Here is a 19,876-nt window from a genome sequence, read left to right on the forward strand (position 1 = left end):
AGGGTTAAGATAAGGCATACTTCTTAGAAGAAGCAACCAGAATAAAAATAGGCCCTCAGGAGACCATCGCGCAGAGCAGTTGAGCCACACGTATTCATGGTCTGAAAGGCACGCTCAGCCAGAATGCGCTCTTACACTTTTATAATTTGCTCTTTATTCCGATGGTCACAAGACCTGAAAGAATGTTAGGCCACCTGCAGAAATAAAGTTTTGTTATATTCTTAATTCTTTAAACATGGTGCATTGTGTAGTTATTTTTCTAGAAACGTGAAGTCACGTAGGTCCCCTGTGCTACACCAGTAACTTCTGAGGTGACTCCTCTTCGGACCCCCAGGCCCCGCTGTTCTGGAATAACTCTCCACCTGGCCTCATGCTAACGCTCACCTCATGCACACGTAGTCAAGTGAAACACTCGACGCACATGTGCTTTGCAGATTGTGAATTCATGGAGAATGGGAGGCAGCGCCATCATTACGGTGAACAGTCACGGAGGTCACCTTGCTCGGTGTAAAGTGCACCTGGAGCTGTTTCTCCCGGAGGGGCGTACAGCCACTTTTCTCTAGGTTGCTCTTCTGCTAGCAGTCATTTCTTGTGAGACCTGATTGGTGGACAGGATTGTGTCTGTTACGAGAAGGATCAATGACTTGAATGAGTTTTAGCATCACAGTCCCTCCCACCTTTCAGTATCTGTCAACATATTAATCACAAATTTGAGGCAAGTCTGGGCAACGTAGACCCTGTTTCAAAACAAACATAAATTGGAAGCTGGGTGTGGTGGCGCACACTTGTAATCCCAGCATTCGGGAGGCGGAGACAGGAGGATTGCGGTTCGCAGACAGCCTCAGCTACTTAGTTAGGCCCTTCGCAACTCAGTGAGACACTGTTTCAAAAATAAAAAAGACTTCAGGGCGTGGTGGCGCACGCTTGTAATCCCCAAGCTTGGGAGGTGGAGACAGGAAGATCGCGCAGGTTCGAAGCCAGCAGCGCTGGCTTAAGAGACCCTGTTTCCAAATTTTAAAAAAGTATAAAAATAGGTCTGGGAGTGTAGCTCAGAGGTAAAACGGTTTCCAGGAACCCCAGTACCACCAAAATAAATAAATAAATAAATAATAAAAAAGACTAAAAAATTAGACCGGGGGTGTGGCTCGGAGATAGAATGCCCCTGGGTTCCATCCCCAGTACTGCAAAAACAACAAAAACAAAACAAACAAACAAAAAACTTTTAAGTTGGCTTTTAAATATGCTCAGGGAAACTGCATTAACAAAATATATACATACAAATGTATGTGAAATAAAATTTACCATCTTAACCATTTTGTACATAGAGCTTATTAGTGCTAATTATTTTCACATTGTCATCCCAGAATTTTCCCATCTTATAGTTCTGAACCTCTGCATCCATTCAACCACTCCCATTCCGCCTTCTTCTAGCCCCTGGTGACCACCACTGTAATCAAAGATCATTTTGAGTATTAGTAGTTGTGGAACAGAAAATTGATCCCCCTTCCATTAAAAGGAATAATTCAAAAAGCCCCAGAACTTTTGAAGTATTATTGCTACATTCATAAAGAAATTTTGCTCTAGATAGATGTTTTGTTATAGGTCTTTTTTTTTTCTTTTTCATGATACTGGATATTGAACCTAGAGGCATTCTACCTGCAAGTTACACCTCAAGCCCTTTTTATTATTTGTTTTGAAACAGGGTCTCATCAAGCTACTGAGAGTCTCACTAAGTTTCTAAGACTGGTCTTGAACCTGTGATCCTCCTGTGTCTGCCTCCCACAGACACAGGTATGACATCCCACAGACATGTGGGATGACAGGTATGTGCCACCATGACCGGCTTATTTTGTGATAGTTTACATTTCTGCATAAAACAGTAATTGAGATGATCACATTGGAGAAAATAACAGTTAAGAAGTTTAATCAAATGTTTTACAATTATAGATTCCATGACTCAAATTATTAGACTGGAAAAGAAAAACACTACCTGATCTCGCTTATATGTGGGGTGTGAACATGTCACATGCACAGCGGCCCAGCAACATAGTGGTGAGCAGAATCTTGTGTGAGGGAGAGTGGAGAGGTGTTAGTTACAGAACCCAGCATCAGAAGGAAGTTCAAGAGAACTATTGTATATCGGGGTGACTACCAGTAATTACAATATGCAGCGTATTTAAAAATTGCTGAGAGAGTAGTTTCATTTGTGTTCTTAACACACACACACACACACACACACACACACACACAGAGTATGTGAGGTGATGTGTGTGTTAGGTTGATTTAGCTACTCCACATTACACACCTACCAAAACACGTACAGTTTTAGCTTGTGTTAAAGTAACATAAAATCACCTGTAGAATCAGTTCTTTCGGCTCTCTGTCCCTCAGACAGCTTTCAGTGTCAGTTCTCGGCCTCCTGTCAAGACTGTTTCGCGGTGACGACTCGGGTTCTCTGCCAACAGGATGAACAGGCTGAGCGCCCTGCCCCGAGGATTCGGCTCGCTTCCCGCCCTGGAGGTCCTGGACTTGACTTACAACAACCTGAACGAAAACTCTCTTCCTGGAAATTTCTTCTATCTTAGTAAGAAACTTTTAGTTCCATAAATCTCCTTAACACGGTACTTTGTGTTCTAACAGGGAAATTTATTTGCCAGGCCCCAAACTCTTAAGAGAAATTATTAGACATATCTATTTTTTTCTTCACAGTCTCCTTTTGAATATTCCTTCCTAGCTCAGCAGTATTTGTATTTGATATATAGTTATCTGGCTCCACGGGGCAGAAGTGGACTTAGTAATGTCATATTAACTTTCTGAGAGTGAGCTTGTATCTAAATGAGACCGAGTCTCACAGTTGCCCAAGGAATTTGATTTTCTTTTTTAAGAACTTGCCAAAAAAAATAGTACTCCCATGTTGCCATTAATTTTTCATAGGATAGTTGATTAAAGATATTTTAGAGAATCATTTATGAAAACATCATTAATAGGCCACTAATACATTTTTTAAAAATTTCCTGCCAGGATTCTTATTTTAAGCCTTTTAAAAAGTATGATATTAGCTGGGTGTGATGGTGTACATCTGTAAGCCCAGTACTTGGGAGGCTGAGGCAGGGGGATTATAGATTCATGGCCAACTTCAGCAATTTAGCCTCTGTTTCAAAATAAGAAATAAAAGAGAGCTGGGGATATAGCTTAGAGGTAGAATGCCCCTGGGACATCACACACACACAATTTCTGGGCATGGTGGCCCCTAGGATCAATCCTTTAAGAACACACACACACACACACACACACACACACACACACACACTTACATACTATATTGTTGGGCGTGATGGCCAAAGCCTGTAAACCAGTTTGGGAAGTTGAGATAGGAGGATCACAGGTTCAAGACCAGTCTCGGCAACTTAGTGACACCCTGTTTTAAAATGAAAAAAAATAATAATAAAAATAAAAATAGTGGTGTAGCTTAGGGGTAGAATGGCCAGTATAAAAAAAAAAAAGCACTATTATTGACCAGTTTTGTCCAGTGAGCAAACATTAAGAAATTGTTGATTGTGAGTGAACACTTCCGTGTTGCAAATATTTCTAAAAATGAGTAAAGCTTGGCCGGGCGTGGTGGTGTCCGCTTGTAATCCCAGCATTCGGGAGGCTGAGACAGGAGGATCATGGTTCTTGGCAAGCCTCAGCTACTTAGTGAGGCCCTCTGCAACTCAGTGAGACCCTGTTTCAAAATAAAGAATAAAAAATAGGGTAGAGGGTGTGGCTCGGAGGTCGAATGTCCCTGGGTTTGATCCCCAGACCCACACCAAAAAATTAGTAAGACATGATTTTCCTGGGGACTAATGAAATGTGTAGGAAAGGGTTACCTCCCTCAAATATTTTACTTTTCCAAACATTGGCATCTGTGGCATGCAGAGAGTTTGAATTTAGCCTCCAAAATTTCATCCTTTCACCTCTGTATGTCACCTCCCCAGACTTGCTCAAGCACATGAAACCCATTCTAAAATATTTTCAATCTTGAAATATTTTCAATCTTGAGCTGTGGAGGAAATTGATTTTGTGGTGTATATTAGCATATAGTTCTGCTGAATTTTAAATCCGAATGTAATTAAGTTCCTGCAAATAGATAAAAGAACATGCATCTTATTGTATTTCTCTTTCCTTGTTGAGCATAAACTAAATGGGTACCTTAGGCTTAGGGCCGTCAGCAGTGCGGAGCATGTCGTCATCGAGACATGACCACTGGTGTTTTGTTTACGTTGGACGTGACGCTTTTAACTCTGTGTTACCTTTTTCACCCCTTCGTCTTTCTATATTTTTGTCCCAAAAGACAGTAATTGAAGCAAGAAATAACAATTAGGCTGATTACAGAGCGATGGACTGCGATCACAGTCCCCACGCAGAGAAGCCTTTCGTTTATTTATTTTGCATGTTGCTCTGTTTATGGAAGGGAGCTCTGTTTACACACACGCGTTCTTTTGCTCTGGGTATCGATGTAGTGGTTTTGCTTCGGAGGCAAATGGAGTAAAAAATGTGAATCGGAAATAACAGAAGAAAAAAATTAAAATAAATACAGTTTCCTTTCCTGAAAATGCACTGTAGCCCTGTGCCACGGCCGCCGATGGTCCCACAGTCGTTAACTGCGTCCGTCCTCCGGGATATAGGTGTTTTCCTGGCCACGCCCGCCACACGAGCAGCCGGCAAGTGTGCGTGTGCCCTGCGGGTTAGTAGAGTGAGCCCTCGGCCTGTCTCCGGCTCTGCACCGGGCCAGGGTTATTCATCAAAGCTGACTCCCGGGTATTGATCAGACCTCAAGCACTTGGGTTCCGTGCCGCCCTGTTTATACATCGCTGTTTAATTTGCAGCCACCCTGCGCGCACTCTATCTAAGTGACAACGATTTTGAAGTCCTGCCGCCAGATATCGGGAAGCTCACAAAGTTGCAGATAGTAAGTAATTTATCTAAATTCTCAGAAAATCAATTCCCTCCCGCAGCCTTGGAGGACTAGAACCGAGTCAATTTGAGCAGAAGTGAGGTTTGCTTTGCAGGAATGAACCACGACTCCTGCTCCTCGTTCTTGGTTAGCTGCGGACACTTGTGAATAAATTGAAAGGACCGAGTCTCAGAAGGCGAGAGGGCAGGGAGGACGACAGGCATTTCTGTTGGGCGCCCATTTCTGTATGAGAAACTGTTTTGACAGCCCTTTCTTTTCTTGTGTTTAGCTCAGCCTTAGGGATAACGACCTGATCTCGCTGCCTAAGGAAATCGGGGAGCTCACCCAGCTTAAGGAGCTCCACATTCAGGGGAACCGCCTGACCGTTCTGCCCCCAGAACTAGGTAAGGCTGCCGAGGGGGGTCTTAGTTTGGGGTTCAAATGGTAATAATTACCTAAAGGTAGCGGTTCTCAACAGCCTCTCTCCTCCTCTTGGCAGGCGCTCTACCCCGGTATCCAATCCTGATCATTTTAGGACTGTTCCTGTGACCAGAGCTCAGCTCTTAGGGACTTGGCCCGCCCTGGCGCTGTTCTGTAGCTGTGGGGATCCGGCCTTTCAGAAAGTGCTGGGAAGAAATGGCCCAGCTCAGGAACTCCTGTCTACGAGGAGGACCATCAGATTAGTAGTAGTGCTCATAATAACTGCACCCCGTTCACTAGCTGGGTACGCTTTCTGGGTTCTGCTGGGGTTTTAATAACTTTTATCAAACCATCGCTCTTCTTTTTAATCCTCTTTTTTTCTTAAACTCGGCCATACTAACGCTGAGCTAAACCTTAGCTCTTATTTAATTTTTTTGTTTTGAGATAGGCTCTCACTGTGTTGCTGAGGCTGGCCTCAAACCTGCCATCCTCCTCTCTCAGCCTCCCAGCTCCTGGGATTCTAGGCATGTACCACCGTGCCTGGCCCCTAATTTTATTTTTTATTTTGACCCCAACAGCTTTTAGCAAATAGGTAAGGTAACGAATGCAGATGCCTTCTCCAGTCCTGAATTTGGTCCTGTCCTGACCCAGCTCCAGTGCAGGTGGCTGGCTGTGGCCCCCGTGGGCCCCGTAGTCCCGTGGTGGTCGGTGGCCGTCTCTGCTTTTTGCCGAGGTCACGTCGCGCTCCCGCGCTCACCTTTGTCACGCCCTCGGGCCATCCCCTCATCTGCAGACCTTTCAGTATCATTTCTCAGACTGTGATTATTTACTTCCCTGTACAAAAATATGCTAATTTTTACGATCTATGTTTAACTTACAGTTTTTTGTTTCTGGTAATAGAGATTGAAACCAGGGGCATTCTACCTCTGAACTGTACACCACCCCTGTTTGGTTTGGTTTCCTTTTTAAACAGGGTCTCGCCAGCTTGCTGACAGTCTCAGTGCATTGCCGAGGCTGTCCTCCAATCTGTGGTCCTCCTAGCTCAGCCTCCCAACTCCTGGGATTACAGGCGTGCACCACCTTGCTGGGATAGCTCACCCTTCTTTGAGAAAGCAATTCCTCCTGCTGGTCTGGTGGTTTGGAAGAGGGCGGCGCTTATCAACTAGGGTGCAAGCACCGTGAGGTCAGGGGCCTTTTCTCTACTCCTGGTGCCTGCCACGTGCCAGGCTGGCGGTGTGTGCTCAAGGAAGATGTACCAGGTGAATTAATGAAACGAGACCCTTGGATCGCAAGTTGTTAGCAGGTTGCAGGCAGGCAGGGCCGGGCTTCTGCCCAGACGGTACTGTCCGGTTCAGACGCCTCCAGCGCCGTGTCAGGCGCTCGGTAGCCCCACGTGGCCAGAGGTGACCCTGTGCAGAAAGACACCGTAAATACTGCCAGCCAGGAGTTCTGCTGTGAAGAGCAAGTCTCAAGGAAAACAGACGCATGGTTCCCTGGAGCGAGGGTGAAGCTTCACCTCCACTTTTACCGTCTCTTTTCATTCCTTTGTTGGGGTTAGGAGGCCGGTAGAATTCATTTGAAGGACTGAGGAATAATTTAGCAGCTTCTCTTTGTTGAGTGCCAGGCAGTCTGTTCTTGCTTGGGAGGAGCAGAATGCAGGATCAAGAAGAGGTTTCTCAGCCAGGCACAGTGCTCAGACCTGTAGTCCCAGTACTTGGGAGGCTGACACTGGAGGATTCCAGTTTTGAGGCTAGCCTCAGAGACCTACAGCAACTTAGTGAAACTCTATTTCAAAATAAATAATAAAAAGGGCTAGGGGAATAATCCAGAGATAGAAAGCGCCTGGGTTTAAACCCCAATTATCTCCACCCCAAACCCCCCCCTCCCCCCCAAAAAAGGAAGGAAAAGTTTACCAAAAATGCTTCAAGCAAAAAACTTTTTGTCAGAAGAAAGATTTTTCCAGTGATTGTGAACCACAGATGTTAGCATTCGTCACACTTGGGGGGTGTTTGCAGAGTCTCGTACGGCTCCCCCCAGCCTGCTGCGCCCGCACTTCATTGTGGAGGAACCGCGGCCGGCAGGCTCGCCTGCGCCTCCCAGACGTGGCCTCGACCAGTGCGATCCGTGCAGACAGTAACACGGACGTGTGCCGTTGCTCTTTTACTGCCTTTTGTATGTAGTGAGGGCAGACGGGATATGAAGCAGTTATTGTTAGGTGATAATTATTAGAAAATCCCTGGTTGAACCCAGCCACGCCCGCTGCCTTTGCAGTTCTCTGTTGTTTATTTATTTATGTACTCGTGTCTGTCTGACATTTCTCTTACGCTCTCTAATAGCGAATTACATTTTTTTTAAACTTAAGAATAGAACTGAAGGGAGGAAAAGTTCTTTAATGACTTTACTTTTGTTAGCTGTACCTAGAAAAACAGTCCTAATATATTCCTGGCGAATTTTTCTCTCTGTGGAAGCAAATGTTTAGTTGGAAATACAGGATAAACCCCGGGAAGTCTCTGTTACAAATAAAACTCAGGAGGAAAACAGCGCATTACTCATTTTTGAACAGTGATTTGTTTGTTTGTTTGTTTATTTATTTATTTATTTATTTATTTATTTATTTATTTATGGTCCTGGGGCTGGACTTCAGGTGCAGTCTGCCTCTAAGCTACACCCCTAGCCCAATTTTTAAATTTTTGTTTCAAAAAAGGGTCTCCCTAGGTTGGTGAGAATTTCACTGCTTGCTGAGGCTGTCCTCAAACCTGCAACCCTCCTGTCTCAGCCTCCTACATACTGAGATTACAGGTATGCACCACCACGCCCAGCTCACAGTGATTATTTTTAAAGTCAAGAAAATGCGACAAGCCAGGCATAGTGATGCATGCCTGTGATCCCAGTATTTGGGGGGCTGAGACAGGAGGATTACAGGTTTGAGGTCAGCCACATCAACGTAGGGAGGCCCTCAGCAATTTAGTGAGACTGTTTCAAAACATAAAGAGGGCTGGGGGTATATCTCAGAGATAGAATGCCCCTGAATTCACTCCTCAGTACTACAAAATAACTGATTGTAATATAACAGCTAGATAGTAATATAATAAAGCTAGTATGTATAATATAGATAGTAACATAATAAAGCTAATATATATATTAATATAGTCATATAATAAAGCTAATATGTATTAAACCTCAAATGCCAAGGCTTTGTGATAAGTAATTTTTCTGCATTATTCCTTCTACCTGTCACAGAATGATGAGCAGGTTTCTTAGCGATGAGGAAAGTGAGGTTTCAAGAGCGTTGGTGACGCGCCTCTAGGGACGGTGAGTCGCAGACTTGACCTCGCCGCCGCCCCTCCGAGCCCGCGCCCTGACCACGCTTGCTTTCCTTCCTGCCCTTCGCGAGTAAAAAGATTCCTAGAAACGCAGTTTCCGCGCTTAAGTGGCCCCTGGCCCCCACGGGGCGGAATGGCCGTGGGGAGAGGGCGCGGGCCGAGGAGAACCGTGAGAGCCGCGTGCTCCGGTCTCGTGCCCGCCGGCGCCCATCCCAAGGCCACGTCGGGACGGGAAGGAGGAGGGCGCGGTGCCCAGGATGGAGGAGGGCGCGGCGCCCAGGATGGAGGAGGGAGTGGGGTTTCTGACTCTCCCGTTAGTTTGTTTGTTTGTTTATTTATTTTATTTATTTATTTATTTATTTATTTATTTATTTATTTATTTATTTTTTGGTGGTACTGGGGTTCCTGGAAGCCCTTCTACCTCCGGGCTACACTCCCAGACCTATTTTATTTTTGGAAACAGGGTCTCCTAAGCCAGCGCGGCTGGCCTCGAACCTGCACTATCCTCCTGTCTCCGTCTCCCGAGCGCGGGGATTCCAAGCCTGCGCCCCCACGCCTGGCCTCTCCCTTTATTTGATTCGTTATTTTCAGATGTTTATCAAGTTCCTACTTTAGGCCAGTTCTCAACTCCTAGGAGTTCGCCTTTCCAATAAGGTAAAGTTCCTCTACTCAGCAAGGACTCTTTGAGCTAGGAATTATGAGAGCCGAGCTGGCCTCCTGGAGCTGATATCCCAGAGAGGATGAGGAGGAAGAGGGAACAGCCTGCGCAGTATTAAGTGGTCCTGGAAAAACAAAGCATGAAAAGACATGCCAAGCTGGGGGAGAGGTGCTGGGGGAAAACCTTTGCATAGAGGGTGATGGTATTTAAATGGACACCTGAAGGAGGTGCAAAGGTCCTGTGGTGGATTTGTGCATTGTACACGGTGCCTGGAATGGAGGGAGTGATGGTGAGTGTGGTCAGAGGTGACCTTAAAACAGAAATGAGGGGTATTCTTTGACTGAGATGCCTCCTCAACACACACACACGCACTCAACTCTCTCACTGCATTGAAACCTCCATCCTAATCACCAGAGCTTGAGAAAAGGGCTTTGCCAGTGCCAGGTGGAATCTTGAGATGGGGATCACCCTAGATTGCACACAGGAGCCCAGAGGTGGCAGAAGGTGGCGTAACGACAGGAGCCAGAGGCTGGAGTCGCGTGTGGAAGGGCCCGAGCCCGGGGCTTCCAGCACTGCACGAGGCAAGAAGCCGATTCTTCACTCCCTGCACAAGGAACGTGGGCCTGCTTGTGTTGTGATTTTAGCTCAGGAGCCGCCAGTTCACACTTGTGAACTGTGAATTGTAAAAAAGGAGATCTGGGCTGCATTAAGCCCCTGTTTATGGTACTTGATAATTGTCGCAGTAGGAAGCCAGCACACCTGGGAGGGCTAGGCGGGGGTTCAGCGAGGCACCTCAGGGTCTGAGTTACTTCTCCACGAGGCTCTTTGGTTGCTGTGTTGAGAATACCCTGAAGAGGACGGAGGGCAGGGCGGCAGCAGAGTCTGGCGGGGATGGACCTGATGCAGGTCCGGATGGGGTCCAGGCTGGCCTCCTCCAGGCACAGTGCAGGGAGTGGCCACACACTGGGTCTGCTTCAAAGGCAGAAACTGATGATGGTTTATTTTATTTTATTTTATTTTTTTATGATATTGGGGTTCCTGGAAACCCTTCTACCTCTGGGCTACACTCCCAGACCTATTTTATATTTTTATTTGGAAACAGGGTCTCTTAAGCCAGCACAGCTGACTTTGAACCAGCGCGATCCTCCTGTCTCCGCCTCCCAAGCGCAGGGATTACAAGCGTGCGTCACCACGCCCGGCCTAATGATGGCTTCAATGAGGGTTAGACAGTCAAGTCTGATTTTGGGTTTTGGTCCTGAGCAGCTCCCAGGATGGGGAAGATTATCAGCACGGTAGGTTAGGAAGATGGGAGGAGGGGAGAGAAAGTAATCAGGGCTGGGTTTGGGACACTTAGAGTGTGAGGTGCCACGTGGATACCAACGTGTGAAGGCAGCGGAAAACTCAACCTGGAGCTGACCTCACCAGGAGGAGCTCTGGGCTACTGATATAATTCTCATCAGATATAAATTAAGAAATTATTAGCTGGGCATGGCGGTACACACTCGTAATCTCAGTACTTGGGAGGTTGAGGCAGGAGGATCGCGGGTTCGCAGCCAGCCTCAGCTCCTTAGCGAGGCCCTCCGCAACTCCATGAGAACCTGCTTCAAAGTAAAAAATGAAAAATAGGGCTGGAGTGTAGCTTGGAGATAGAATGCCCCTGGGTTCAATTCCCCAGTACCCCCCCACACACACAAATTAAGTAGTAATTGAAAATAGGGTCATACAGTGGTTTGTATATTTTGTTTTCATTTAAAATAGAACATGCAAAAATGTAGCACATTTTTATTCTAAAGTTATCTTGTTATTTGCCCTTTACTTGGAGGGTTTATAAGATTCACTTAGTTGAATGCTGCCACCAGTGGGAGTGGTCTGAGTGTCAGGGTAGCCTTTTAAAATTGTTTAGTACACAATGTCTTTTTCAAGCTCCCCGTGGAAAGTGTCAGGGTTGTCTGTCTACTGAGGTGTCTGTGGCGCTGGAATCCAGTCCGCTCCGCGGCCCCGCCCGCAGCAGCCACTTCACGGCTCCTGTGTCCGCTGAGTTTGGAGCCCCTTCTCCTCTGTCCTGTCCTGTCACCCACCAGGGTGCCCTGCCTGCCACCTAGAGTGTGACCCGGGACCCCGCACATGGCTGTGCGGTCCCTCCCCTTAGCGTTGCTTTTGGTATCTTCCCGTCTGTGTCCTATAGAAGAGGTACAAGCTGGTTGTGGGGCACACTCCTGTAATCCCAGTACTTGGGAGCTGAGACAGGAGGATCAGAGGTTCAAGGCCAACCTCAGCAACTTAGTGAGACCCTGTTCCAAAGTAACATGGGGATTGTGTTATAACTTGGAGGTACAGTGCCCCAGGATTCAATCCCCAGTACCAAAAAAAAAAAAAAAAAAAAAAAAGGGTAGAGACTTGATAGGGGCCTGATGAAATCTTGCAAGAAACATCACCGCGAAGTCGCAGATGTGGTCCAGGAGCCTGGTTACGAGGCTTTGAAAGGGAGGGAGGAATGGGCGCAGCTTTTCCACCTGAGCTGGGAGAAGGCAGCAGAAGAGGCTGGAGGTGCCCGCGGTGGGAGCCAGGAGGGCCCCGCGCCGGCATGCGCTGGCAGCATGGAAGAGTCGAATCTTTTATGCTGCTGCTGAACTTGTTGTTGTTTTATTTTGTTTAGATTTTTTTTTTTCTGTATTAATTCAAAGAAGTCAACAGGAGGTAAGAGGAACAGTTGTTTTTAACAGGCCATAGTGAAACTTAAGACTATAAATAGGGTCATGCAATGTTTTGTATATTTTGTTTTCATTTTAAAAAGTTGTGTGTGTGTGTGTGTGTGTGTGTGTGTGTGTGTGTGTGTGTTTTGCAGTACTGGGGATGGAGTACTGGGGATGGGACCCAGAGATATTCTACCTTCGAGCTCTACCCCAGCCCTATTTTTTATTCTTTATTTTGAAACAGGGTCTCACTAAGTTACAGAGGGCCTCGCTAAGTAGCCAAGGCTGGCCGCAAAACAAATCCTCTTGTCTCGGCCTCTCAAATGCTGGGATTACAAGTGTGTGCCACCACACGCAGGTAAAATACAATTTTAATGTGCAAAAATTATATTAATATCCCACTAGGCATTTTATTTTATTTATTTCTGTGTGTAAGGTACTGAGGATTGAACTAGGGGTGTTCTACCTCTGAGCTACATCCCCAGGCCTATTTTATTTTTCTGTTTTTGTAGCAGGGTATCACCGAGTTGCTGAGGCTAGCATCAAAACTGTGATCCTCCCTCCCGTCTGGAGGATCTGGGATTACAAAACTCCCAAGTACCAGGATTGCGGGCGCGCACCACCACACCTGGCTTTTCTTTCCAGGGCTGGAGATTGAACTGGGAGCCTCAGAGCTGTAGCGACCTGTGAGGCATTTTGCACACATCTTCTCATCTGAATTTCACAGCAGCTGGAGTTGGGGCTTTCTCCCTGTGCTCCTGGGTGAGGCTCTCAGGAGTTGTGACCTGCCGAAGACACAGCGAGAGAGATCTGGAGCTGAGTGTAGAACTCAAGCCCCCTTTGAGCAGTGCGCCTGGCCAGCAAAGGGCAGTGCAGTGTGCTACTGGCTGCACTGATCCCCTTTTAGGTCAGAATAACTCATACATTAGTCTATATAAAGAAGTAGTGTTTTACTTTTTTTAAACAAGATCTCTGGATTAGATATTAATGAAGACACAGGCCTTACAAAACGTAGTAGTCTGTGAAATGCTTGTCCAGTGGCATGATGTTTTAGCTGCACAGAGAAAGCATAGGGCAGCAAGAACGTTCTTTCTGGGGTTATAAACTGTGCCGCTCGTATTTGAACAAAAGTGAATTTGTCAATCAATCATGTACATTTTAGAGGCTACTTTTAAGCTAGATAGAATTGTGTGAATATCTTAGTTTTTACAGAAAATATCACAATTTTTAAAAATAATCTAAATTGCTTAATCTTAGTTCTGGGCTGGAGGCAGAGAGAGCTCTCTGGCCTCTTTTTAAAGTTGATGAAAACAGATTGCGACTTTTCCAGAATTGCATTACTGACATGGCTTATTGTCAGCAGAATCTGACTTTTAGTACAGATCTTTTGACTTCAAATGTAAGCAATCCTCCCTATAGTATATATCTATAAATGTATCAATACAGAGGCAATAAAGAGAACTAATTTATCATTAGATGACAGATTGCAGTGACTCCAAATAGAGGCCCTGATTTTATTTGAAAAATAAAGGAAATGCAGCGAATAGAAAGTTCTTACCTGACTTTGAGTTGCGACTTGGATTATATTACCTGCTCTAACATTTAGTTTCTGTGTTAAAATTCCTTTTGCCACACTTCCTCTCCCTGTCTCTGTCTCTGTGTGTCTCTCACACACGCACACCCTCATATATGGTATCTTTTGATTCTCATGGTCTTAGTCGATAATCAAAAATGACTCCCATCAAGCTTCCTACATAATATTTTTAACAAGTTCCATTTTATATATTCTTTTTGAAAGAATATATAAAAAAGCTTTGAAATGTGGAAAGAAGCTTTGAGCATAGATTTAAAAAATACTAAGTGAATTATATTTCTACCTGGTGACTTACTGCATTAAAAGAGGTAGGCAGTTGCTACGTATAAAACATTTCCGTTCTGGAATATAAATTTCAGGAAGCGCAGTGTCAGGTTCATGTGACTGAACGTGGGCATCAATCTGTGTTAACACCAGCTGGTGAAGCCTGCCACTGTCTGCAGTGGACATCCTTTGATTTAATAGGACACTGAGTGTGTTCTTGCCCTGGAGAAATGCTGGCAGTACTGAGAATCCAGATTTAATTTTTGTTATTCCAGAGGCATGTCTGTAAACACAGTTTTTATCACCTGGATACATATATAATATCTTACATTTATGTAACATCTCCTTTCAAAGTGTCTCCTGTATATTATATTATTCCTATCTTTAAAAATGTTATACCGAGTCACTCCTGAACAGTATTACATTTGTGTTAGAGTTCCTTTTGGCTTTGGGGTACAAAAACTGGGAGAAAGGTGAAATGGGAGTATTTATTTTCTTTTATGTTGTTAGCCTCAGAAATCTAGGGATGTCAGAACTATGCCTTATTAAAACTCAGCATAGGTTTGCTTTTTTAACATATGTATTTAGACCTTTCCAGAATCATACACATGTTTAACAAGTACGAATCTCCAGAGTTGAAATACCTGAAATCATCTAATTATGTCATTATGCTTCTGTTAACAGGTAGTCAGGAGCCTGCCTGATAATGTTTGTAAGCAAGACTGGGCTCATTCTCTGTGTATGTTTAATAATTTTAGGAGGCTTCAGTTCTTGCTCATTGTCTAGGTTAGATATAGATTGTCCCCTGATGAGCTCATGTATTAATGTTCACAGTCAATGTAATTAAGCATTGTAATAAGGGTTCTAATCTGAACAGTGGAATGAATTTTCTGGGTGGTAATTTAGGCAGCTGGGGAGTGGCGTGGGGAGTGGGTCCCTGGGAGTGCCTATGCCTTGGAATCCCCTTGCTTTTTCTCTGGCTTCCCCTCCATGATTGTGAGAGCAGAGCCCTCACTCTCCCTTCTCTGCTTCCCGCTGCCATGCCCTGAGCTCCACAGACCCAGCCTCACATGGACTGAACCCTGAAATCTCCAAAGAGCTGTGAGCAAATAAATCTTCCTTTCTCTAAGATGTGTGGCCTGTTGCTTTAGATCACAGCAGTGAGGATGTTGACTGAAACACTTACCATGTCAGATCAGGATCTGAATAGAGTATTCTCCTATAATCTTTTGGGTTTGAGAATATTGGTAAATCGTACAAATATAATCCTTGCCCCCTTGAAGACAAACTTAGAAATAAATTAATAAATAAATAGTTAAAAATTACAAAATGGAAATTATAACTAATCTCCAAATCTACCAGAACATCAGCTCCCCTGTTACAGTTGTCTGAACTATCTTTGTCTTCCACCTGGGTTGCTGTATAGGTTTAGGATCCCTAATTAAAAAAAAAAAAAAAACTTAAATCCACTCTAAAACTCTAAAATCTGAAACTTTTTGAGTGCTAACATCATGCAGATTTTCAAAACGTAAGAATTTTGAAATCCAAGATACTTCTATTCCCAAACATTCTGGGTGAGAAATGCTCCGCCTGTCATGGCGTCCTGGTGTTCCAGCTTCCCGCCTTGCCATTGGAATTCTGCTGACCACTGGGGACAGTCTTCCTCATGCCCGTGGATCTGTAGAACCCAGGATGATCTGACCACAGGGCTGTTGAGCGACTTTTTCTCCCCTCCCTCACAGCCTCCTCTCAGTGGCCGCCTTATGCTTCACGGTCGTTGCTTTCTGCTGGGAATTTTCGCCCCCCAGATATTCCCAGAGCTGGTGCCTTTAGGTACCAATGTACATGTTTTTTTTTTTTTTTTTTTTCTTGAAGGAGCTTTTTTTCTGATCATTCTGTCTCAGTAATTCCCTTCTCGTTATTGTTTACTACAGCCTGTTTTTGCTCATGCATAGCATTATTCAACAAGTATATATTCAGCGCCGTGTATCATGTCCAGCTCCAGGTCCCTTTGCAGATATCAGTGGCGTGGTGGTGAAACGACTGCACCAACACTACTTCATGTATTTATATATTCGCTTATTATGATTACAGGCATGTGCCACTGCTTCTGGCTTTCAGCACCATTTCTAAAAAAGAGTTCATTTCCCATTAAATGATTTTTATGCTTTAGTCAAAAGCAAGTTTATACTCGGTTGTGGTGGTATATGCCTGTAATCCCTGTATTTAAATGGATGGGACAGGAGGACCATAAGTTCGAGTCCAGTCTCAGCAACTTAGCGAGATTCTGTTTCAAAATTAAATAATAACACAGGGCTAGGGGTGTAGCTCAGAGATAGACCACTCCCTGGGTTCAATCCCCAGTACCACTCACACACATAAAATTCAGTTTATTATGTAAATATATTTATGGCCTCTGTAATCTCATTCTACATTTTTAGCAGTTCCTATGGTCTTAATTGCTGTGGATTCATAGAAAGTCTTGAAATCACACAGTGTAGATCCTCTTTTTCAGAATTTTTTTTTTGGGGGGGCTATTCTGTATCCTTTATACATGGATATCTATTTTATAATTCACCTGCCAGGATTGTGGTTGTTACTTGATTGAATCAACAGACCAATTTGAAAAGAATAAGCATCTTAATACAGTATTGACTCTTCCCACCTCTCGACACTTTATTTATATAGGTTTTTAAATTTTCTCTCAGCATTTTTTCGGGGGGTCAGGTGCATCTCTTTTGTTAAGTTTCTCCTTAAATGTTTTAAGGTTTCGGTTCCTGAGTTTCCAAGTGAATTTAAGATCAGCTTGTCAATTTCTACAGAGAAGCCAGTTGGGGTCCTGACGAGGTTGCTTTGACTCTCTGGGTTACCTGGGGAACTAATGCCGTTTTGACAATAGTGAGTCTTCAGATCTAGGAACACGAGGTGTCTCTCCATTTACTTAGATCTCCCCTTATTTCTTTCCACACTGTCTTGTTGATTTCAGAGTTTTGTACTTTCTTATTAAATTTAGCACTAAGCATTTTATTATTTTTATATCATTTTAAATAAAATAGTATTTTTTAAAATTTCACTTCTAGGTTGCTCATTGCTAAGGTATAGAAATGCAGTTGATAATTTTATTGATCCTGTATCTTGCAGAATTCAGTAATGAGTTCTAATAATATTTTCAGTGGATTACGTAGAACTTTCTCTGTTCAAAACCATGCCCTCAGCCAGGCGTGGTGGCGCAAATTTGTGAGTAATTCTTAGCCAGCCTCGGCTACTTAGGCCCTTTGCAACTCAGTGAGACCCTGTTTCAAAGTAAAGAATAAAAAATAAGATTGCGGTTGTAGCTCAGAGGTCGAGTGCCCCTGGGTTCCATCTCCAGTACCACAAAACATAAATAAATAGATAAACAAATAAATAAATAAATAAATAATAAGCAAGCAAGCAAACAAATAAATAAAAATGTCTTCTGAAATTAAGAATAGTTTTTTCCCCTTCTTTCTGAGCTGGATATCTTTTATTTTCTTGCCTTATTATTCCAGCTAGAACCTCTTGTACAGTGTGGATTATGGTAGCAAAGCAGGCATCTTCATGATATTCTTTATTTTTAGGGGGAAACAACTAGTCTTTTCTCATTAAATATTAAGTTTTCTCTCTAGGTTTTTATAGATCCTTGTAAACCATGACCCTTGCCCAGTTTAAGGGACCTCAAGTTCCTTCTTTATAGTGTGTCCTATCACGAAGCAATATTACCTGATTTTTCTGCTGTTCATGAATCAACTCTTTCTGTTTCTCTGCATGTTTAGTTTTTTGTTATTACTTTTTTTTTTTACTATGTGGTAGACATTATGAGTAGTGTATTTTTGAGTATGAATTTTCTTATGTTTTAAATCAACCCTTCTATGCTATTATAGCTAAGATTGATTGTCTTTGTTTGCTAGGCTACCATAACTGGGTGACTTTAACAACAGAAATACATTTTTCTCAAACGCTAGAGCTGGAGGGCCAGTGTTGAGGACTGGGTGAGGGTTAGAAGGAAAGGCTCCAACGAGACCTCTTTCCTTGGCATGAAAATGACTATCTTCTCCCTGCATTTTTCATTGTTTGGGTCTCATCTCGGTTTGTGTTTATATCCAAATTTTCCCCTCTTAAGGATGCCAATTATATTGATGAGGTTCTACCCATATGACCCTATTTTAAATAAATTACCTCAGTGAAGTCCCTGTCTCCAAATACAATCACATTCTGAGATATTATGGATTAAGATTATGAACTTTTTGGATAAGGACACACATAGCCTATAACACCAACTACTTCTTACACATTTTATTTTTCATGTGTAAATTTTGTTAAATAATTTTATATCCCTTGATATTGTTCCATTATCCACATGATTATTGATATCTTTAGTCTCTTCGATTATTGCATCAAATTATCTTAAGCCATTATTGTTAGTCTTCAAGAATCATGGACCTTTTTGAGAAACCAGTGAAATCCATAGAGCTACTTCTCACAAAATGTATAAGCTTTCCATATAATTTTGGGGATTTTAAGATGTCACATAATCTACCGATAGACCCTTCAATACCGAATTTCTACCCCAGATATTCTTTGTTTAAAGCCTTTATTCTAGATTCCCTTCACTGGTATGGAGGCCATTTCTATTTCCCAGATTTTCTTCTGAATTGCATGCAAATAAAGAACAGTGACCTAGCCCAGGATACGTGAGCGGATTGTGCATGAACTCAGAGCTACGGAAAGGAAAAAGAAATCCATCACAATTTGATTTGTTCGCTTTCAAATCTGGTTCATAGGGCATAGTGGTAGGTGGTCATATATTAAGCTTTAAAGAGGTGTTGGCGTCTTTCCCCTTGCATTTAAAAGGTGATGTGCTACGTGTGAGACAAATAAATCACAATTCAGTCCACCAACAGGGCTGCAGTCAGTTATATAAATTGCTAGTGAAACACTAAATCTGTCACTTTGTATGTTCTGACCCTTTAACAATTGAAATAGTATTAGAAATGAGGGCAGCCTGGAAACCAAAGGGGCAAATGTAGTGGCAGATGCAATTATCAAGGTCAGTGGTTAGTGTTAAGGGTTCATCGTTTGGTCATTGAGGTTGACCCAAGTAAACGCAATTGCTATCCGAAAGACTTGGCTAGCTGCACTTTGCTGTAAAAGAGTGCAGAAGATGGAGCTGCTCCACTTGACGACATCTTGGAGAATGTTACTTCTAAACTTTCTGTGTTCTAGGGCAGCGACTAAAAGATCAAGCTTGTTCTTGTCACTTCTACTTCTAATTGATATAATTGATATGCCAGACCTGTTGTTCATCCTCTGTGCTTTCTTTGTGTCTAACTTTAGCTCTTCACCTACATCTTCAGCAACTTTCTGGTCTGTGTTTATATCCTTCATAACAGTTCTTTGAACTGTGAATGTTCTTCTAGACTACCAGATTTTCTAGCGGCAGCTCATAACCTTAAGAATGAATACACGAACTGTAACAAACACCACTTTTAATAAGATCAAGTTTTCTGTCTTAATAGGAGTTTTGTACCTTTGCATTTTATTGCCTTATACTAGTTATCTTTTATAACTGAGGAAAGTTGAAAATTTTCCATTATGATGATGATGATGATGATGATGATGATGATGATGGTGATAAAATTAACTTCTGATTCTGAGTTGTCAATTTCCAAATGATAAACTGAAATAAGATATTCCTATGTTTTGGAGTTTCTCTTTTCTCCATTTTGCAGGTGAGAAAATTAAAATTCAGAGAAGGCAATGTTCAATGTTACACAGGTAGGCCCTGTGTCTGTCACACTTTTAAGCATTACTTTTGCAAAAGTAATTAGCAATGAAAGTTTGACTGGAGTTGTTAGGAATTTAATAAATATTTATTCAATTTTTGTTATCTAAAACGTGTAAGCCTGTGAAAGACAAAAATGTTATGACACAGGTCTCTTTCTAACAGAGCTAACAACCCAATGGAAC

At 43.2% G+C, this 19,876-nt stretch overlaps 1 protein-coding gene across 3 annotated transcripts in view; it reads left to right on the forward strand.

The window, feature by feature from the left end:
- Positions 1–19,876, forward strand: part of RSU1 (Ras suppressor protein 1) — a gene marked incomplete at both ends in the record, with an annotated part of 204,742 nt that overhangs the window by 55,521 nt on the left and 129,345 nt on the right. For 2 of the 3 annotated variants that reach the window (XM_080717007.1, XM_080717008.1), the window contains 3 exons: positions 2,466–2,584; positions 4,869–4,951; positions 5,226–5,340. In XM_080717007.1, coding sequence (XP_080573133.1) covers positions 2,466–2,584; positions 4,869–4,951; positions 5,226–5,340 — 317 coding nt within the window. The remainder of the gene's footprint in view (positions 1–2,465; positions 2,585–4,868; positions 4,952–5,225; positions 5,341–19,876) is intronic. The other variant, XM_080717009.1, reaches the window with a different exon arrangement.

This window comes from Muscardinus avellanarius (genome assembly GCF_963383645.1).
Source record: "Muscardinus avellanarius genome assembly, chromosome: 20".
NCBI lineage: Eukaryota > Metazoa > Chordata > Mammalia > Rodentia > Gliridae > Muscardinus > Muscardinus avellanarius.